Raw genomic sequence first — 23,191 nt, forward strand, 5'->3', positions numbered from 1 at the left:
CAAAAGAGATCTTGGAACTAGAAGGACAATGATCCAGGGGACCAACGTCACAGTGTCTGCATAGTCTGCTGTCAGTCTAGTGGGTGGGTTTGTCAGACAATGACAGAGAGCCCCATCTCCCCCATAGTGACATGACTTCTCTCCTGTAGTACAGGAAGTGAAGTGACTAACATTGAAATTCCTTTTTTTTAGGCGTAGCCCTTTCAACAACCACTGTGTCTCACCTGGTAAACAGCTCAATTACGGCCAGCTGGTCAACTGGAATAATATACATATAATGAAAGATATGGACAGTAGGCGACACACTTTGTGAAATGACTCTGGCTGGTTCTTTATCAGTGAAGTGGCTGATTGACTGTGTTACTTGATCAGTGACCTCTGACCTGTTATAGTACCGCTCACTCACTCCTCTCAGGACAATCCAGGCTCAGGTGACATTTCAGTTGCAAGATAAAGCTTGAGAAAAATCTTTTCTCTTCTGTGGATCTCAGAGAACGGAACAGAGGCTATTATTGTCAACCACTTAAACTCCTCCTTCCTCTCTTTCTCGCTTTTGTTCTCTCTCCCGTTTCTACCTCCTCTGTATCACCAGCCTTCTGCCTATCTGGCCCTCTTAAGACGTCTGGAGGTCTTCTTCCATTTTAAAGGCCCAATGCAGCCGTTTTTCTATCAATATTAAACATTTCTGGGTAACGTTAAGTATCTTACTGTAATAGATTTCCATAAAAATGTGCAAAAATAGCTTTTTGGCAAAAAACTATTTCTCAAGCAATAATAGTTTTGCTAGGACTGTCTGTGAGTGGTCTGAGTGGGGAGGGGGAAACTGAAATTGGTCTATTAAGCAATTTACTGTATATTGATGTCACCATGGAAAGCCAAAACTCACGCCCATGCAAAACTCCTGATTAGACGGTCCTCTGTAGATTTTACTTTCAACCAGCAACTATCAGGAAATAACACTGATCAGATGTTTTGACACTTTTACAGTGTTAGTTTCATCAGCTGTTGTAGCATTTAATGCAAAATGTTGACTGCATTGGGCCTTTAACAGAGAGTGTCCCTTATAAAAGAGACTGGCAATGGGTTACACCCTCCCCCTCTCACTCTGCCTAGGTCCTGGGTGGGTGGTCCTGTAGAGAGAGATGGGAAAAATGTGTAAAAACCTGTTTTTGCTTTGTCATTATGGGGTATTGTGTGTAGATTGATGAGGGGTAAAAGAAAAACATTTAATCCATTTTTGAATAAAGCTGTAACATAACAAAACGTGGAAAAAGTCAAGGGGTGTGAATACTTTCCGACTGCACTGTAGATAGAATGGTAGTGGTAGTGAAGGTTCTCGATCTTCTAACTGATTTCATTGCGGTGGTTCCATCACTAAGTGAGCTGCTGTGTAATGTGATGGAGGCCACACACACACACACACACACACACACACCACTAAGTGAGCTCCTGTGTAATGTGATGGAGGCCACACACACACACACACACCACTAAGTGAGCTGCTGTGTAATGTGATGGAGGCCACACACACACACACACACACACACACACACACCACTCAGTGAGCTCCTATGTAATGTGATGGAGGCTGATGTAGGGAGGCAGATGCCCACGCTGTGTGATTCCCTATTTTCTACCTCAGCTGTTTGCTTACCTCGCCTCAGCAGCGCCAGCCGGGAAGATACTTTGTGTGTGTGTGGAGAAAGAGAGGGAGAGAGCTGTAGCTCTTGGTACCATTCCATCAACATGATCCCTAATGCCTCATACTCCTCCTGTTGTCTGATATGAGGTGGTTATGAAGACCAATAGTTGCTGTATGGAAGATGATACTGTATGTAGGCCTATGTGAAAGGCACACACACATTCAATTCACATTGATGTGAGGCCTCGGCCTTGTCAGCTTGGTTGCTAGACCACTGTCAGGTGTGTGTGTGTGTGTGTGTGTGTGTGTGTGTGTGTGTGTGTGTGTGTGTGTGTGTGTGTGTGTGTGTGTGTGTGTGTGTGTGTGTGTGTGTGTGTGTGTGTGTGTGTGTGTGTGTGTGTGTGTGTGTGTGCATATTCGTGTCTGTGAGCAGATAAATAAATGCTAGTATTTCATTACTCCTCTGTATTGTATTGACCAGGCCAGTGACCTAAGAATGTCAACCCAGTCAGTGATTGGCTGAAGGTTGTTGACCTTTACAATGACCTATGACAGGGTGGAGTTTCAGAATGGATGTTTTCATTTCCCAGCTGGTAAATGTGTCAGTCAAGGTTCTCCCAGGGGACCTGTGATTTCACTGAGAGTATAACAACCTAACACACACACGCAAGCACATCAGACCAATATTTATCCTCTATTTGATGGGTACACTGTAGAGGACACAGTGATTATAGAAAACATGAGTCCTCTGCCTCTCCACAGCACAGAGGAGAAGATGAGTTGGCTGCTTTCCTCTCTGTGGTAGGCTGCCCTGACCTTCACTCCCCAGCGCGTGTGTGTGTGCTGTGTGTGTGTGTGTGTGTGTGTGTGTGTGTGTGTGAGGCCTCTGATGATGGGCACAGACAGCAGCTGCACACACAGCTGTAACTCGCTAGGGCGCCACTTACAGCAGGCTGCACAAACACAAGCACACACACTCATTACTCCCTACGTGGAATTCCAAATGAAGGGCTTCCAGACTCACCTGTCACTCTGAGATTGCTCAATGTCAATCCCCCTGCTGCAGCCGTCTCCTGTATGTGTCTACAGTGTAGTTACACCGTCAGGATGAGAGGAGATGCCTTCCCTCGGAAGATAAAGTTTATTTTTTATTCACTAAGTACTATGATCCACAGATCAATAAGACTCATCCTTTTAGCATTCTGAATGTTCAGACAAGACCCATGCATGTCAAATGGCACCCTATTCCCAATGTAGTCCTTTACTTTTGAACAAGGCCCATAGGGCTCTGATAAAAGTAGTGCACTATATAGGGAGTAGGGTGCCATTTGGAACTAACCCATGTACTCCATCTCCCAGGATCATTATAAGGATGGAGTCTCGACGGCTGATCTTATTAGATCAGTGGTAACCTGTACTGTAACTCTCCTGAACAGTTTGTCAGAAAGACATATTGTTTATGTTTACTAGGCAGCAATAATCTATTCTAAAGAGATAATTTCATAGATTGGTTAATGGAGGGTCTGTAAAGAGGGTCTCCGGCACAATGATGGGTTCAGTTGGATTTCAATTGCTCCTATGAATTAGGCTTTTATTCATAAGGGCTCGCGTTGAGTGAACTGAAGATCCCTCTTGAATCTCTGACAAAAACAGGATGAGGGAAGAGGTGTGTGTGTGTTCTGCTCTTTTGTCTCTGTGCCACTGTCCCTCTGCCAGTCCAGTGCTGTTGCCAGACACTGCCTGCGGGCCATGCTCTCGGGGGGGGGGTGTGTGTGTGTGTGTGTGTGTGTGTGTGTGTGTGTGTGTGTGTGTGTGTGTGTGTGTGTGTGTGTGTGTGTGTGTGCGTGTGTGTGCGTGGCCCTGTCCAGTAGGAGAGAGAGAAGCACATGCAGGCCAGGCAGAGAGAAGAGATGTGATCCACGGCACAGCACAGCGCTGTTTACATGTCTGTTTAGATGGGGGAATGTGGAGGAGGGGACAACCTGGTCTTGTACCCACACTTACAAGAGGCTGTGGGCTAAAATATTGATGTGTGATGGTTGGTTGTTGATAACGACACATGCTGCCCTCCTACTGTTGTCACACGTTGGGGACTCCGACCCTCCAATTCTCCTCTTCTCTCTCTGTCCTGTCCTCTCCAAGTCTCAGATTCAGCTCACTGTCGCCACCCTCATTGTTGACCCCCTTTTTCCTCCATAAAACCCTCAGGTTGCATTTTACTCTAGCAGTCACACACGCTATGAGTAAATGCACCATAACGTTTTAAATAAATGGGAGACCTGATACTGCAGCTCGCAATTGCATTGAGTGTAATGTGAGTTTGCTGACAGAACAGGTGTGTTTGCGAGAGGAAAGTGTTACACTAGTTCTGTAAACACTAGCTTGTCCTCTTGTCTCTGTCATCTCCACTCCTCGTTAGGGCAATAGTTCAACTATCTCATTAGGCTTGAGCCATGTCAACCTTTGCCACATCGTCGATGAAGTCGCTCAATGAAACGCAGCTAAAGCATTTGAAAGAAAACAAATAGTATTTGAACCTATAGGCCCCATGTTATTGAGTGGGACCAGACTGGCTCTAAAGCCCTCTGGAAATATGCTAATGAGTCTGAAAGACCATGGATGCATCATTGTGATTGACCCTCTGGAATGGAGCACAATGGAGCTCTGGTTTGGTGATCAAGAGGGCACTCTGCTCCCACGCGCCCACACACCCTCTCTCTTTCTGCTTCACTCCTCATGTTTTTGACAGTTTATTTTTATGGGTTAGAACACACTTTGGACCCCAGAGTTAATCATTGTTAAAGTCTTTCTTCTTAGAGCTGTCAGAAGTTATGATTTCAGATGAGAAGTGCCTCTTTGAAGCTGATCACCAGAGTTTACAAGAACATTTATTGTTCATGGGATGATTGCCAGATAACAACCAAGATCTGACCTCTGGTCTGTCCAATGCAAAACTACGTCTTTACCTGGTTGTTATCTGGTGTCTGACTTCTCTTCAACCAGAAAAATAAGGTTACAACCTGACAATTATGTCATTATGAAGTTTCATGACCAATTTTTCCTCCTGGATATTGTGGGATAAAGAACAGGAATAGAAGATTGATTCTCTTGCGCCAAACTACTTGTTCTTATTGTGGACACTTTAGTTTAGCGCCTTTCTGAGGGCACACTAAAATGGCGCCGGAAGAAATGGCAGCAGTTGTACGGGCGCCCAACCAATTGTGCTATTATGTGTTTGTTTTCACGTAATTTGTAACTTATTTTGTACATAATGTTTCTGCAACCGTATCTTACGGCAAAAAAGAGCTTCTGGATATCAGGACAGCGATCACTCACCTCGGATTAGACAAAGATTTTTTCTTCAACAAGCAGTACGCACAGGACATTTTCCCAACACCCGACAGGGCCGACATCCCCGTTATTTGCAAGACGAAGTGACACAGGTACAGAGGACAAAGAGCCGGATGCCTCGTCAGGACCCGGAGAAGGCGAGTGGGAATACTGCTCGCCAACGTGCAATCATTGGACAATAAATTAGACGAGATACGATCACGAATATCCTACCAATGGGACATCAAAAACTGTAATATCCTATGTTTCACGGAATCGTGGCTGAATGATGACATGGATATTCAGCTAGCGGGATATACGTTGCACCGGCTAGATAGAACAGCACACTCCGGTAAGACGAGGGTGGGTGGTCTGTGCATACTTGTAAACAACAGCTGGTGCAAGAAATCTAAGGAAGTCTCTAGATTTTGCTCGCCTGAAGTAGAGCATATTGTGATAAATTGCAGGCCACACTACTTGCCTAGAGTTTTCAGCTATACTTTTCAGAGCTGTTTATTTACCACCACAGACAGATGCTGGCACTAAGACCGCACTCAGTCAGCTGTATAAGGAAATAAGCAAACAGGAAACCACTCACCCAGAGGCGGCGCTCCTAGTGGCCGGAGATTTTAATGCAGGGAAACTTAAATCCGTTCTACCAAATTTCTATCAGCATGTTAAATGTGCAACCAGAGGGAAACAATTCTAGATAACCTGTACTCCACACACAGAGACGCGTACAAAGCTCTCCCTTGCCCTCCATTTGGTAAATCTGACCACAACTCTATCCTCCCGATTCCTGCTTACAAGCAAAAATTAAAGCAGGAAGCACCTGTGACTCGGTCTATAAAAAAGTGGTCAAATGAAGAAGAGGACTGTTTAGCTATCACACACTGGAACGTGTTCTGGGATTCTTCCGATGGCATTGAGGAGTACATCACATCAGTCACTGGCTTTATCAATATGTGCATCGAGGACGTCGTCCCCACAGTGACTGTACGTACATACCCCAACCAGAAGCCATGGATTACAGGCAACATTCGCACTGAGCTAAAGGGTAGAGCTGCCGCTTTCAATGTGCGGGACTCTAACCCGGAAGCTTACAAGAAATCCTGCTATGCTCTGTGACGAACAGGCAAAACGTCAATACAGGGCTAAGATTGAATCATACTACACCGGCTCACAATGCTCGTCTTATGTGGCAGGGCTTGCAAACTATTACAGACTACAAAGGGAAGCACAGCCGCGAGCTGCCCAGTGACATGAGCCTACCAGACGAGCTAAATCACTACTATGCTTGCTTCGAGGCAAGCAACACCGAGGCATGCATGAGAGCATCAGCTGTTCCGGACGACTGTGTGATCACGCTCTCCATAGCCGACGTGAGTAAGACCTTTAAACAGGTCAACATACACAAGGCTGCAGGGCCAGACGGATTACCAGGATGTGTGCTTCGGGCATGAGCTGACCAACTGGCAGGTGTCTTCACTGACATTTTCAACATGTCCCTGATTGATTCTGTAATACCAACATGTTTCAAGCAGACCACCGTAGTCCCTGTGCCCAAGAACACAAAGGCAACCTGCCGAAATGACTACAGACCCATAGCACTCACGTCCATAGCCATGAAGTGCTTTGAAACGTTGGTAATGGCTCACATCAACACCATTATCCCAGAAACCCTAGACCCATGTCACGTCCTGACCAGCAGAGGGAGTAGTGGTGTAGTATTTTGGTCAGGACGTGGCAGAAGAAGTCTTTATGTGTTGTCTAGTATGTCTGTTTCTGTGTTAGTCTTGTGACTCCTGATCAGGAACAGCTGGGGATCGTTGTTCCTGATTGGGAGTCATATATTTAGGAGTATGTTTGTCACTTGGGGTTGTGGGTGGTTGTGCTAACACTGCTAGTCCTTTTGTTTGTAGTAAGCCTGTTAGCCTGTCGTGAGTTTCGTGTTTAGTGTTTTCCTGTGTATGCTTTGCTCTTCTATATTAAAAAGATGAGTATACACATTCCGTCTGCAGTTTGGTCCATACAACACGGCTTCAACTATTGTGACAGAACTACCCACCACAACAAGACCAAGCAGCGGAAAAAGGAGCAGGACGCTGAATATATGGAATATTCTGAGGAAATAGACTTCGACATGGACACTCGTGAGAAATGGACTTGGGACCAGATTCTGGCCGGAGAGGGCTCGTGGAGAAAGGCTGGTGAGGACCGGGAACGCTACCGGGGTACACGACTGGCGAGGAAGCCGGAGAGGCACCCCCAATAAAAAAAATTTGGGGGGGGCACACGGGTAGTTTGCCTAGGCCAAGGAAGAGCTATAAGCCAGCTACCCATGATTATGTGGAGGAGCGTATGGAGTGGAGGGCGCCGTGTTTTGCTGAGGTGCGCACTATCTCACCCATACGTACGCACTGTCTGGTGCGCGCCATTCCAGCCCCTCGCAGATGCCGTGCTAGAGTGGGCATCCAGCCTGGTAGGAGGATGCCTGCGCAGCGCATCTGGTCGCCGGTACGCCTCCTAGGACCAGGCTACCCTACTCCTGCTCTATGCACGGCAACAATCAGGCCCCTGCACAGCCCAGTTCGCCCTGTACCAGCACCCCGCTCGTGCAGGGCTGCTAGTTCCATCCAGCCAGGACGGGTTGTGCAGGCGGTGCGGTCAAGGCCACCTGTGCGCCTCCATGGCCCAGTCTTTCCGGTTCCCACCTCTCGTGCTATCCCGGAAGTGAGTACCTCCAGTATGGCATGACCAGTACCAGCAACCCGGACCAAGCTTCCCATGAGTCGGCCTAGTTCTATTCAACCTGTTCCTGCTCCTCGCACTAGCCCTAGGGTGCGTGTCTTCAGTCTGGTACCACCTCTACCAGCCCCACGCACCAGGCTTCCAGTGCGTCGGCCCAGCCTCAAGAGCCCGGCACCAGTGTGCAGTCCAGAGTATCCGGCACCAGTGTGCAGTCCAGAGTATCCGGCACCAGTGTGCAGTCCAGAGTATCCGGCACCAGTGTGCAGTCCAGAGTATCCGGCAACAGTGTCTAGTCCGGAACCGAGGGAGACTGCCTGTGACCCGGAACCAGAGGGGTCTGCCTGTGACCCGGAACCGAGGGGGTCTGCTTGTGACCCGGAACCGAGGGGGTCTGCTTGTGACCCGGAACCGAGGGAGTCTGCTTGCGACCCGGAACCGAGGGAGTCTGCCTGCGACCCGGAACCGAGGGAGTCTGCCTGCGACCCGGAACCGAGGGAGTCTGCCTGCGACCCGGAACCGGGTGAGTCTGCCTGCGACCCGGAACCGAAGGGGTCTGCCTGCGACCCGGAACCGAGGGAGTCTGCCTGCGACCCGGAACCGGGTGAGTCTGCCTGCGACCCGGAACCGAAGGGGTCTGTCTGCGACCCGGAACCGAAGGAGTCTACCTACGACTCAGAACTGAATGTGACTAACTGTGTTGTAAATGAGTCTGCCTACAGCGTGGAAATGAGGGAACCTGCCCACGAGCCACAACAAATTGAGTCTGTCTACGACCCCGGACCCCAATGAGTCTGCCTACAACCTGGAGGGCAGGAGGCCGGAACCAGAGCCACCTCCAGGATAGGTGGGTTGGGGAGGGAGGGTGTAGCACAGTGCCGTCGTTGATGGCAGCCACCCTCCCTTCCCTCCCTTTTTTGTTTAGGGGCTATTCATTTTTGTTGTGGTATTGGAGATTTTTGTGTTTTCTTTTAAGGTGCATTCCGGGGTCTGCACCTTTAGGGGGGGGGGGGGGGGTACTGTCACGTCCTGACCAGCAGAGGGAGTAGTGGTGTAGTATTTTGGTCAGGACATGGCAGAAGAAGTGTGTATGTGTTGTCTAGTATGTCTGTTTCTGTGTTAGTCTTGTGACTCCTGATCAGGAACAGCTGGGGATCGTTGTTCCTGATTGGGAGTCATATATTTAGGAGTATGTTTGTCACTTGGGGTTGTGGGTGGTTGTGTTAACACTGCTAGTCCTTTTGTTTGTAGTAAGCCTGTTAGCCTGTCGTGAGTTTCGTGTTTATTGTTTTCCTGTGTATGCTTTGCTCTTCTATATTAAAAAGATGAGTATCCACATTCCGTCTGCAGTTTGGTCCATACAACACGGCTTCAACTATTGTGACAACCCACTCCAATTTGCATACTGCCCAAACAGATCCACAGATGATGCAATCTCTATTGCACTCCACACTGCCCTTTCCCACCTGGACAAAAGGAATACTTATGTGAGAATGCTATTCATTGACTACAGCTCAGCGTTCAACACCATAGTGCCCTAAAAGCTCATCACTAAGCTAAGGATCCTGGCACTAAACACCTCCCTCTGCAACTGGTTCCTGGACTTCCTGACAGGCCGCCCCCAGGTGGTGAGGGTAGGTAGCAACACATCTGCCACACTGATCCTCAACACTGGAGCTCCCCAGGGGTGCGTGCTTTGTTCCCTCCTGTACTCCCTGTTCACCCACGACTGCATGGACAGGCACGACTCCAACACCATCATTAAGTTTGCAGATGTCACAACAGTGGTAGGCCTGATCACCAACAACGACGAGACAGCCTATAGGGAGGTGGTCAGAGACCTGACGATGTGGTGCCAGAATAACAACCGATCCCTCAACGTAAACAAGACTAAGGAGATGATTGTGGACTGCAGGAAAAGGAGGACCGAGCACGCCCCCATTCTCATCGACGGGGCTGTAAGTGGAGCAGGTTTCAGAGCTTCAAGTTCCTTGGTGTCCACATCAACAACAAACTAGAATGGTCCAAACACACCAAGACAGTCTTGAAGAGGGCACGACAACGCCTATTCCCCCTCAGGAAACTAAAAAGATTTGGCATGGGTCCTGAGATCCTCAAAAAGGTTCTACAGCTGAAACATCGAGAGCATCCTGACTGGTTGCATCACTGCCTGGTACTGCAATTGCTCGGCCTCTGACTTCAAGGCACTACAGAGGGTAGTGTGTACAGCCCAGTACATCACTGGGGCTAAACTGCCTGCCATTCAGGACCTCTACACCAGGCGGTGTCAGAGGAAGGCCCTAAAAATTGTCAAAGACCCCAGTCACCCCAGTCATAGACTATTCTCTCTACTACTGCATGGCAAGCAGTACCGGAGTGCCAAGTCTAGGACAAAAAGGCTTCTCAACAGTTTTTACCCCCAAGCCATAAGACGCCTGAACTGGTAATCAAATGGTTACCCGGACTATGTGCATTGTGTGCCCCCGCCCATCTCCTCTTTTACGCTGCTGCAATTCTCTTTTTATCATATATGCATAGTCACTTTAACTATACATTCATGTACATAATACCTCAATTTGGCTGACCAACCAGTGCTCCCGGACATTGGCTAACCGGGCTATCTGCATTGTGTCCCGCCACCCACCACCCGCCAACCCCTCTTTTACGCTACTGCTACTCTCTGTTCATCATATATGCATAGTCACTTTAACCATATCTACATGTACATACTACCTCAATCAGCCTGACTAACTGGTGTCTGTATGTAGCCTCGCTACTTTTATAGCCTCGCTACTGTATATAGCCTGTCTTTTTAATGTTGTTTTATTTCTTTACTTACCTATTGTTCACCTAATACCTTTTTTGCACTATTGGTTAGAGCCTGTAAGGTCTACACCTGTTGTATTTGGGGCACGTGACAAATAAACGTTGATTTGACTTGTTAACTTGTAGCTAGAGGTGGCTCACAACCAGGTAGCTAGAAGAACAGTCACGTTCAGCTTTTAAGATCTCCTGGGTGAGAGATCCACCAAATGAAAGTCTTCTCTGATGTGTCTTTGTCTGAGTGCTTAGCTTATGAAACACGAGAGGAGCGAGATGCTGTGTAAAGGTTCTGGGGATCAGTGGAGAGAGAGAGAGGTATACTGGGACTTGTGAGTCTGTGTCAGCGTATGTAAAAGAGGCGAAGTCAGGTGCCGGAGAGTAACGTGATGTAAACAGGCGCACTTTATTAAAGTTCCAAGACGAGAGCACAACATAAATCAAATGCGCTCAAAAACACGGAACATAACAAAAGTGAAGTGCATAAAAAGACACCACAGCAAGATGATGGGAAACAGAGGGTTAAATACAAGTAGCTTAATTGGGGAAATGAAAACCAGGTGTGTATGGAAACAAGACAAGACAAATGGATATATGAAAAATGGAGTGGCGATGGCTAGAAAGCCGGTGACGTCGATCGCCGAACGCCGCCCGCACAAGGAGAGGAGCCGACTTCGGCGGAAGTCGTGACAGTCTGGGGGGTGTGATGGAGCTGTCTCGCTGGATCTGTGTACCTCTCTTCCTCCTGTCTTTCTCTCTGTGAATGCACTGGAGAAAACAGTTTTTTTGAAAGATGCAATATTGATTGGGCTTCACCCAACAGACAGTCAAAATAATCTGACATGCATGAATCCCCTGAAACAAAGGACAACCAGTCAGTGTAAACAAACAGACGATGTCTCATTCTCCCTCTCTGTCTCTTTCATTCTCCCCCGCTCTCCTTCCTTCCCTCGCTCTCTCATTCTCTCCCTCTTTGTTTCTCTTAGTGTTTCCACCTTCCCATCATATGGAGAGGCTGATTGCAACGCTGCAGTTACCATGGCAGCCAGTAGAACACATTACGCTTTATAATAAGTCACAGAGAGGAGGAGAGGAGAAAGGGAAGAAAGAGGCACTGGAACAATAGTCAAGAGCATGAGGAGGAAACTATAAATAGAGAAAGCAGTAATCCCTAGCATCATTTATTAAACAGTAACTTCAGATGGCTGTGTTGGCTTTGTACACATAATTTCCCCTAGCAGCTAGCACAGAAACATCTGGGCTGAGGGTATGCTGACCTCTTGCTCAGGGAAGAGCAGAGGCTGATATCCCATGGAACACTCAAAGGGCGAGAGACCAGTGGCCACGCAGGGAAGGGTGTTGCAGGCATGTTCCACCCACACGAGTTGCTGGCTCCAGGTGGTGGGGTTGTTGGAGACGAGGCAACAAAGATCCGTCTCCAGGTCCTGATTGGCCCGCTCCGACTAGCCATTAGACTGGGGGTGAAAATCGGAGGACAGGCTGGCCGACGACCCAATGATGATCCAAAATACCTTCCAGAACCGGGATGAGGACTGCGATCAGAGACCATGTCCACCGGAAGTCCATGGATCCGGAAGACGTGCTGCAACATAAGCTGGGCCAATTCCTTGGCTGAGGGTAACTTGGGAAGGGGAATGAAATGGACTGCTTTGGAAAACCTATCCACCACCGTAAGGATAGTGGTGTTGCCATCTGATGGAGGGAGACCAGTGACGAAGTCCAGGGATATATAGGACCAGGGGTTGTGAGGAACAGGAAGTGGTTGAAGGAGGCCAGCCGGCGCTTGCCGTGGAGTCTTATTCTGAGCACACACAGTGCAGGCGGCGACGGGTAACCTCGGATTCTCTTGGTAATGTAGATGCCAGGGACTTCCGGAATTCCTCGGCAGCGAAGTGGGATCCTTGGACGAGAGAGTATGACTGGCAACAGACCTCCTCTCCCTCCTACGTTCCCGTAGCCGCTAAAACGATCCGTATGGTCAAGGTGATGAGAGAGTCAAGATCCATGGGCAGCTCCCAAGCTCGTCTTTAACCTCCTCCGATAATCCATGAAGGAATGTGTCGAACAGGGATTCCGGGTTCCAGGCACTCTCGGCGGCCAATGTACAGAAATCGGCCACATAGTCTGCCAAACTATGGGAGTCTTGACGTAATAGGAGTAGCTTCCGAGCAGCCTCTCCCACAGACAATGGAGAGATGTTCCTCCATGAACAGACTGAAGCACACACTGGATTGTTCCTCTCACACCGCCATAACACAGGAGAGAGCCCTCCCGGATATCGGCATTATAAGGTACACTATCTTCGAGCGGTCAGAGGGATAAGAAGAGGGCTGCAGTTCAAAGATAAGGGAGCTCCTGGGAGAGAAACGCCCGACAGGTTCCTGAATCTCCAGTGTAGCGCTCCGGAGGAGGTAAGCGGGGTACTTGGGAAGCCGGGGTGGCCTGGGGAGACACGCTGCTGACAGTGGGGTTACTGAGAGGCTGGGAGGTTACTGTTGTGGCTGACTGCCTAATAGACAATCCATGGTATTGCTCCCGCAATGTATTGCGTTCTGCCAAGGTCTGGAATCCTTCCATAAGATTTTGAAGTAACTCCTTGTGTCTTCCAATGGTGGCTCCACTGAAGGAGATGGCATTGCGGCGCTGGTCCGAGTCTGCTGGGTCAGTCATGGTCAGTTCGTACTAACACGACTCAGGATAAGACCCAGATGCAGACAGTTAGAAACTGAGATGTTTATTACAAAACAGGGTGCAGGAAAACGGCAGGTCAAGGGCAGGCAGATGTCAATAATCCAAGGCAGTGTCAATCAGAGACAGAACGGCAGGCAGGCTAAGGGTCAGGGCAGGCAGAATGGTCAGAACCTGGAAGTCAAGAAAACAGAAACTAAAGATACGGGAAAACACACTGGTAAGACTTGGCAAGACAAGACGAACTGGCAACAGACCAACAGAAAACACAGTTATAAGTACACGGGATAATGGGGGAAAATGGGAGACACCTGGTGGGGAGGGGAGACAAGCACAAAACAGGTGAAACAGATCAGGTGTCACCAGCAAAACAGTGTCACCAGCAAAGCACCCCCACACCATCACACCTCCTCCTCCATGCTTCAAGGTGGGAACCACACATGCGGAGACCATCCGTTCACCTACTCTGCGTCTCACAAAGACACGTTTGAACCAGATTTCCACCGGTCTAATTTCCATTGCTCATGTTACTTAGCCCAAGCAAGTCTCTTCTTCTTATTGGTGTACTTTAGTAGTGGTTTCTTTGCAGAAATTCGACCATGAAGCCCTGATTCACGCAGTCTCATCTGAACAGTTGATGTTGAGATGTATCTGTTACTTGAACTCTGAAGCATTTATTTGGATTGCAATTTCTGAGGCTGGTAACTCTAATGAACTTATCCTCTGCAGCAGAGGTAACTCTGGGTTCCTTTCCTGTGGCAGTCCTCATGAGAGCCAGTTTCATCATAGAGCTTGATGGTTTTTGTGACTGCACTTGAAGAAACTTTCAAAGTTCTTGAAATTTTCCACATTGACTGACCTTCATGTCTTAAAGTAATGATGGACTGTCATTTTCTCTTTGCTTATTTGAGCTGTTCTTGCCATAATATGGACTTGGTATTTTACCAAATAGGGCTATCTTCTGTATACCACCCCTACTACCTTAATGCTCAAACACATTAAGAAGGAAATAAATTCCACAAATGAACTTTTAAGAAGGCACACCTGTTAATTGAAATGCATTCCAGGTGACTACCTCATGAAGTTGGTTGAGAGAATGCCAAGAGTGTGCAACGCTGTCATCAAGGCAAAAGGTGGCTACTTTGAAAACTCTCAAATATAAAATATATTTTGATTTGTTTAACACTTTTTTGGTTACTACATGATTCCATATGTTATTTCATAGTTTTGATGTCTTCACTATTATTCTACAATGTAGAAAATAGTACAAATAAAGAAAAACCCTTGAATGAGTAGGTGTATCCAAACTTTTGACTGGTACTGTATGTGATCGTATACAAATGTAAGCAAGGTTTGAAATTATTATCTTTTAATCAAATATTATATTTGTTTGGGCTTCTTGCGGTCAATTTGCAGTATACAAATGATTTATAATTATGCTTTGTGCCTTGGTGGTAATAAAGAGAGTTTGAGAGACAAGAAGAATGACTAAAGCACAAAATGGGGAAAGTAAAAGGGTGAGCGCTGAATGACTGATAAAAAACTGATAGAAAAAGACAGAAGAGGACTGATAGAAAAAATACAGAAAAAAAGTGAGGTAGGAAACTGAAAATTGTATTTTACTGAGGTGAGATGCTGAAAATACCTCCTGTCTCCACACCTCTACGTGGAGGTGAGGTTTCCCCCCTCATCTCATTTACACGTTGCTCTGGTGTTGGGTGTAGAGCTAGGTCTCTGCTAGGATTGTGACCTTACCAGCACTACTCTCTCTATCGCTCTCTTTCTTTCTCTCTATCTCTCCCTCTCTCTCTTTCATTCTCTCTCTTTCTATCTCTCCCTCTCTCTCTTTCATTCTCTCTCTTTCTATCTCTTTCATTCTCCCTCTCTTTCTCTCACACACTCCAAGTGTTGAATTGAAACAGACTGACCAGGCCCTGTAGAACTTGTATGCATGGGACACTGTCTGTCTGGCTGGCTGTCTGTCTGACTGGCTGGCCTAGTGACTGACTAGCTGTCTGACTATATGCATGAGACTGGCTGACTGACTGTATGCATAGGACACACTCTGACTGACTGACTAGCAGCTGCCCAGGCCACATCTCTATATCACTGTCCATGGTGCTGAAAAGACCCTCTGCTGGAAAGAGCACTGACCTCCCATATACAAGGCCCTTGCATTTGCATTTTAAACGGTACACTGACTCTCATCCAGAGCCTTTTACATTCAGTCACTAAGGTCCCATATTGAATAGGTCATCTTTCAGTCTCTATCTCGGATCAGAAATGCATGAAATCCAAAGCTCTGCCATTGCCGTTCATTTTAGGTTCTATTTTGTGACTCAAAATGACTTGTGACTGAGAGTGTCTGAATGGATGGTGTTAAGCTCAGGAGATCAGATGATAGATCCTGTATGATTTTTCTCCAGGATATTAACCAGGTAAAACAAGAAAACACATGAATGACAGGGTAATTAAAGCAAGTAGAAAGTGTGTACAAGGAACCATTTTATCTGTATGGAAATTTTAAAGAGCTGTTGGATAGCGATCATGTTTCAAAATAAATATTTTGAACTTGATTATAGAGGGAGATGCAGTTAGTTAAAGTACTTGTGAGCATTTTTCACAATTTATTATTTATTCCTTTAATTCTAGTGTTAGTGTATCCTGGTCTTTGATCTACATAAAGGAAGGGAAGACATTCCCTGTCAGCAGCCTATTCAACTCTCTATGCTTTAATAGCAGTGTTGTAAACAACCCTTGACCTACTCGTCATTCAATCGAGGGCTTTAATATTACCTGGCATTAGTATTGTGTCTAATACACAGTACACACCACAGAGGTTGTCTGATGAGACAAGCCTATGTATTGTATAGGTCACCATTTCTATACAGAATGATCCCTCCCAACCAAGACCTAGTGGGGTCATTATCCTAAGCCTCCCCTGCAGATGTTGTGCATTAGTCAGGTTTGGTTCAAAAGTGATCCATGGTTAGAATAGGTTACGGAAAAAAACTATAGTCCTGATTTATACAGTAACATAAGATATTCCTTTTCAACTGTCATCGATTGCCCTAGATTGTGGTCTGATACACATCTGAAGCAGCCATCCCTGGCTAAGACAAACATCTCTGCAGAGCAGACCTATTTCCTGTGTGTATGTCTGCCAGCCAGCTCTGGATAACACAAACATCTCTGGAGAGCAGTAGACCTGTTTGGAGTCTGTCTGCCAGCCAGCTCTGGATAACACAAACATCTCTGCAGAGCAGTAGACCTTTTTGGAGTCTGCCAGCCAGCTCTGGATAACACAAACATCTCTGTAGAGCAGTAGACCTGTTTGGAGTCTGCTAGCCAGCCAGTCAGCTCTGGATAACACAAACATCTCTGGAGACCATCAGACCTGTTTGGAGTCTGTATTCCTGTCTGTCTGTCTCTGTCTGTCAGCCTTCCCCAGTGCATGATGGTCCTGCTTGGCCCTCCTTTCAGTCTTGTTGTCTCCTGCCTGCCTGTAATGTGGTCAGCAGGCAGACCGAGACAGGCCTTTCCTGTAATGTGTCTTATGTGTTCAGCAGGCAGACAGAGACAGGCCTCTCCTGTAATCAACACAGCCATGAAGGCAGCTGTAGACCTGTCAATGCTAATTGCAGCTTGTCTTCCCTTCTTCTGGAGGCTCGAAGGGCCACACAAAGAGCAGCTCAACATGCGGAGGCCTGAGAAGGGAAGAGGAAGAAACTGTCCTGCCTCCCTGGACACCTACACACACTCTTAACATGCTGGAGACAGAGGACAGAGCTTAACACACACACACCATACACACACACAATCACATCGACCCCCTTCTGTCTCTCTGTAGTGGGTGCCAATTGAAAAGCCTGGGAATGTGATGTGTTGTTGTAGTACCCTACTGAAGTGCCCGGGGTGAGCTATCTAGTATCCTATTTAATGTAAAGCAATTTCAGTTGGAGAAAAACTCAATATGAAACTAAAAATCGTTATTTTTGTTATGAAATAGGCCGGGGTCGAGTACAAGAGGGAGAGATTCTACATGAGATATTGTAAATAAGAATTTGTTCTGAACTGACTAGCCTAGTTAAATGAAGGTTAAATAAAATTGTGTAGGGAGACAAGGACAGGATGAGTGGGAGTGATCTACAAGTGGAGGAGCAGGGAGAGAGAGAAAGATAGAAGGCAAGCAGTGTGAAGTGAGAGCGATAACAACTGTTGACAAAGGGCCGTCTTGTGCATGCACACATCTCCTTACCCACGTCAGAACAATCATAACTGCTGTGTCATTATGTTGACATTGACATTATGTTGACTTACCAATCCCCCCACCCTATGGCAGGGTTTACCTGACACCAGTCAACATGTGACCAGTGATATGGAAGAGGTGTGTGTGTGTGTGTGGCCCCTCAATATGGTTGTTGAGACAGAGACTGGGATTCTACTAAAGACAGTGGGTTATTTCAAGAGAACTGAATACTGGCGGAGACATAGAGGGAGAGATAGAAAAGGGAATGGGTCGTTTGGACTCATGTTTGCTTACCAGAGGTGTTTTTTTCATCCGTTGCCATAGAAACAGCAGCTCAATGTGTGCATTTGTGTGTGCATATATTTGTAAGAAATGTGTGTAGAAATGCATGTGCACATTGTGCTGTTTTTGTGTGTGTGTGTGTGTGTGTGTGTGTGTGTGTGTGTGTGTGTGTGTGTGTGTGTGTGTGTCAGGGTTGGGCTCAATTTAATTGAGAATGCCTCAAATTCAATTCTTGAATTTTTATTTAATTTTGAAGTAGTAAACAGGATACAACATTTGAATGAAATTGAACACCATTCTCCATCAACCCAGGAGGCCGGCCGTTTCTTAGATAGTGGAACCGGTGCACCTGGCACCAACGATCATACCATGCTCAAAGTCGCTTCGATCACGTGTTTTGCCCATTTTAACGTTCAGTCAAACATTAACTGGATGACTCGATGGCTGTCTGCCTGCTTTATATAGCGTGAAATGGATCGCTAAAAAGAGCGATCCATTTTCGTGAACGGGGTGGTGTACCTAATAAATCTTGTACATAAAACATCAAACCGGTTGTTATATACATGCACATACAATATTGTTGAATCAATTGATTTTCAGGTCAAACTGTTAAAATGAATGATCAAGGAAAACAAAACCTGTATGCGAATATTCTGTTATTATATTTCATGAATCACTTACATTTTGTTCAATATGGGGTTAAATACTACATTTCCCATTAGTTTAACCTTGAAGTTTACCCTGAGGCCTTCAAAAAGAAGCCAAACAAATGAAATGGTTGGTGGAAATATAATTGGTTATTCTAAGGTTAAAGGAGTGTGTGTGTGTGTGTGTGTGTGTGTGTGTGTGTGTGTGTGTGTGTGTGTGTGTGTGTGTGTGTGTGTGTGTGTGTGTGTGTGTGTGTGTGTGTGTGTGTGTGTGTGTGTGTGTGTGTGTGTATATGGTATCTGGAAGTGTGACCTGTCAGACCTGTTAACTCATGCTTTATGACTGAGTGTAATGAGTGCGCTGAGAGTCAGGAAGCAAGTTCAGGGAGTGAGTGTTTTTAATAAATAAAATACAATGAACACAAAAACCGCACCAACATGAAAACAGAGTCTAACACCTGAGGAAAGAACCAAGAGGAGTGACAGATATAGTGAAGATAATCAAGGAGGTGATGGAGTTCAGGTGAGTGTCATGAGTCGCAGCTGCGCGAGACGATGGTGACAGGTGTGCGTGATAATCAGCAGCCTGATGACCTAGAGGCCGGAGAGGGAGTATACGTGACACTGAATGTAATTTATTTGAATTGCACTGAATTAAATAATTCATCCTGCCACTTATATTCAAATTCTACATCCTGCAGAGTGTGGCCAATTTAATTAGAATTTCAACTCAGGAGTTGAATGGGAGTCAATTCCAAAGTTCTGAATTGAGCCCAACCCTGGTGTGTCTGAGTGCATGCCAATAAGAGTGTGAGACATGGGATGTAATTCTGCCTGTCACTTGTGTAGCCCAGAGCATTCAAAACAGACTCCCCAACTACAGCAGTCACCACGAGAAAAGACAGACAGACACACAGGCAGCCAGTATGTAGAAAGAGAAAGCTCTTCTTGTGTCCAGCCATGCACCAGATGAAACTAGCAAATGGATCAGGGCCATCTGAGCTGCATGATGTCTGATGAAAACAGCCCTGTGCTATCTGAGGTGGAACATTACAAAGTAAATGGCCTATGAGATTTTATCTTGTTTTTAGTTGTTGACACAAATAGAAATAAATACTTTAGCTGTGCAAAAAACAAGTGAGAAATCTGTTGTCATGATATTACAAGGACTCCCTCCAGGGGACAAAAACGGCACTAGAAAATAGTTGATCCTGACCATGTGATCTGAGCAGTAGAACTTTTGGGTGTGAATATATAATTGATTTACTGTCTCTCTCTTCCCCCTCTCCCAGGCAGCAGTTACAGGGTTCTGATCCTGAGGAGATGACGGAAGTGGTAGAGCCCAAGCTGGACTTTGCATCCTCGGGTCGCTCGGGGAGAAGGAACGCCCTACCTGACATCCTGGGGTCACCGGCTGGGGTCAACCCCACTGACCTTCCACTCAAACTGGCCGAGCTCAACCTCACAGGTGGGTTAGCTTAGCCTGACAGCCTGACTCAAATCCATGAAGCTCCACCACACAACCACTGTCTCATGGCCAGGTTCCAGGTTGTCTTCGCAAAGAGGCTTTTAACCCCATGGGTCTTTCCTGGTTAAATAAAGATGAAATGAGGTGAAAAATGATAACTAACTGCAGTCCTATGTGTCTGTCTCTCTGTGTCTGTCTCTCTGTGTCTAGATGTTCAGGGAGAAGCCCAGTCTCCCACGACGGAGGAGGCCCCACCCCCTCCAGAGAGCTCTGAGGGGAATGAGGGATCATAAGGCTGCCTGGTGGGGGTCTAACTAGCCCCAATGTTTACCTCTTGTGAGGCTGATGAGATAACTGCAGAAGAGGAATGGATGGGTAGGACGATACAGTAAGACCCATGAAGGAGTGGTGGGCCTGTTTGAACAGCAGCTGAGCTGCAGAGGGATGAGCGGAGAAAGGGTGGGAGAGAAGGTTAGAAGGATGGACAGAGAACTGTCTCTTATCACACAATCTGAAAAGACTTAAGAAAAGCGTTGGTGTGTGTGGGTGTGTGTGTGTGGGTGGACAGATCACCTCTACTCCCACACACACTGCCATGAGAAACAAAGGACATACGCTGATTATATACTGTTGTGCAAAACGGGGAAGTCTCAAGTGGAAAAAATGTCAAATGTCAAATTTCCTGCTGATGTCTATTACAGGTAGGACGATGGGCGGATCCTCGTGGCCTATAGTGGTTCTGAGCTTTCTGATCGTTCTGGAAGATATAAGGTGATAATGTATTATAATGTACTGGAAATGTTTGAAGAACGAGGGGAGAGTGAGTTAACTGTATAACAAGGGGGAGCTGGCTTCCTCTTTCACACAGACATTTGATGTAAGCATGAACTCAGATCTGAGACTTTAATACGGATGGCAGCATGGTGTGTACAGCATATATGGGTTTTTAAACGTTGTTAATGGTTTTGATGACAACCAATGGGGCTATAATGCTAATGGGTTGAGATGAAGACGATGACTGATGTGATTGTGACCTGAAGTGTTGATGTGTTTATTTGCAAAGGTTAGCTAGAAGCTAAAGCTAATGTTATGAGTAGGAGGACAATCCAATCCCTGTCTTTTAAACATTCCTGACATCAACCTAAAATGGTTTCTCACTGCCAACCATGTACTGTTAAACACTCCTCTGCTGTTGGTGTATTTCTATCCCGGATTTATCTCGGTGTAGGCTCAGACTTTTCTGTTTCCATCTACATGGGCCGGCACCCGTGTCTCACTGGGCCATGGCTCCAGCGGACCTGCTCTCACTTGGGGCCAAAGCCAGGCCGCTGGTACTTTTCAGATGGCATTTACGTAACAATGGCTCACTGTGAACTTTAACACCTCACAAAGCTGCTGTTTGGATTATGCAGAGGTTGTTGATTCTGCTCTTCACAAGTCCTCAGTGTCAGCACTAGCTATGGAAACACACTTTGGCTAGAATAACATAAGGGTGTATGCACTCTTGTAACATTGGTGTTATGGTTGAAAAAACAGCATGTGACAACTGCTGATGTGTTAATCTATTCAGCTCAAGGCTGTCTTTCGTTAAAAGGCTTTCTATTTTCCCAGACTCCTCTGAAAATGTGCCTGATAGCAGTTCACATGGAAACCTGTTTTGTTGTGTTCTATAGCTCTGTGTTAAGTGCTGTTCAACAGTATTTGGGCTATTGACACATACATGAAAACACCTATTTTTTTTTGTTTAGTAAAAGACATGCCTACCAGGTGTGTACAGTACAGAGAAATGTCACATTTATAACCAGAATACTACTAAATGCAATGTTACCGATGTATACGCTCAAAGACGAATACCACCCACACCCACAGCAAGGCCTTGGAGATGGAACGCTTGTGCACATGTTTCCCAGTGTGGTCGGCATATGCCTGTGGTCTGGGCATGGGAGCAAGCACCAAGCAACACCGCCACCAAAGTGTTGCATCACGTCTGGAGATGGCAGCATCCTTTCTGCCTCCTTCTGCTCCACTCAGCCACGGACGGACTGGGACCACAAATCAGCCCCGGCATTTGTTACACACAGGCCCTTTTTTTCCCTGGAGGCCCCTATTGTTAGCCAAATAATGGTCATTCTGCGTAAAAAAACTAACAATTTAGACAAGCCCGCTTGGCTAAAGATGGACCATCTGGCATTTTCCCGAACTGCCCTATGGCCAGTCCGTGCCTGCATTATGCTGCCGGTCTGAGAGGACTTCTATCTCTTACTCATCAAAACAATAGAGCTAAAAATGCATGATCGCAACTGACTGATGATACAGTTTGAATATGAACACTGGGGACCAGATGCACGGTGAACAGTAGACTGATGATACAGTATGAATATGAACACTGGGGACCAGATGCACGGTGAACAGTAGACTGATGATACAGTTTGAATATGAACACTGGGGACCAGATGCACGGTGAACAGTAGACTGATGATACAGTTTGAATATGAACACTGGGGACCAGATGCACGGTGAACAGTAGACTGATGATACAGTATGAATATGAACACTGGGGACCAGATGCACGGTGAACAGAAGGACTGACATATACAGTACTTAGTAATGCCAATATATATACTGTTTAACACAGTACATAATACCAGTTATTACACTGCTGTTGTATATATTGTGCTATTACACATGGAAGAGTTTATTCACTATATGTGCATATTCGTATAGTGAACAAACATTCACTATACAACACAAGAGAATGAACATTCTGTATTATCAATTGTCTTTCTATGAAATGTTTGGGCTGTGGGTATCTATGTATGGTTTTGTCTCAAACGCAAGCAGCTGAGGCTCTAATTCGTAATGCACTGCACTGATTACTGGAATCGTTCATGTAATAACTCAAGGTAAATGTTTAATCTATGGGGAGGAAAAATCTGAGGTGTGTCTCGTAGTGTCATCTGTTCTTAGTGGTGGTATGTGCAGTACATTTTTCGTTAGCATAATTCCACATGTCGATTCTGTCAGGTGGGTAGGCAACATGCCATAATAAATCCACAAATCTTTACATAGATTATTGGTGTTGGGTGTTTTTCTTCGACGCCAGCGGTGGTTCTACAACTTCAGTCTTGGAATACTTCAGTCCTGCTGCAAACCCAGGAGTAACATTCTGTTGAGCATATTGTAAAGTATATTGGATCACCTAGATACCTAGTTGGAAAATGTCATTATTTTAGTTAAACACCCACTGGACCAAACTGGTTCCAAAGACATTACAAGCAGCTTGTCAGTGATGCTGT

At 46.2% G+C, this 23,191-nt stretch overlaps 1 protein-coding gene across 1 annotated transcript in view; it reads left to right on the forward strand.

Annotated features, from left to right (window-relative positions):
* The window catches only part of LOC123723889 (cAMP-dependent protein kinase inhibitor beta-like), a 29,115-nt gene extending 6,150 nt beyond the window's left edge, over positions 1-22,965 (forward strand). The window contains exons 3-4 of the mRNA XM_082970104.1: positions 19,720-19,895; positions 20,106-22,965. Coding sequence (XP_082826230.1) covers positions 19,751-19,895; positions 20,106-20,188 — 228 coding nt within the window. The 5' untranslated portion in view covers positions 19,720-19,750 and the 3' untranslated portion in view covers positions 20,189-22,965. The remainder of the gene's footprint in view (positions 1-19,719; positions 19,896-20,105) is intronic.
* The last annotated feature ends 226 nt before the right edge of the window (positions 22,966-23,191 follow it).

This window comes from Salmo salar, chromosome 27 (assembly GCF_965601325.2).
Source record: "Salmo salar chromosome 27, fSalSal1, whole genome shotgun sequence".
In the NCBI taxonomy this organism is placed as follows: Eukaryota; Metazoa; Chordata; class Actinopteri; order Salmoniformes; family Salmonidae; genus Salmo; species Salmo salar.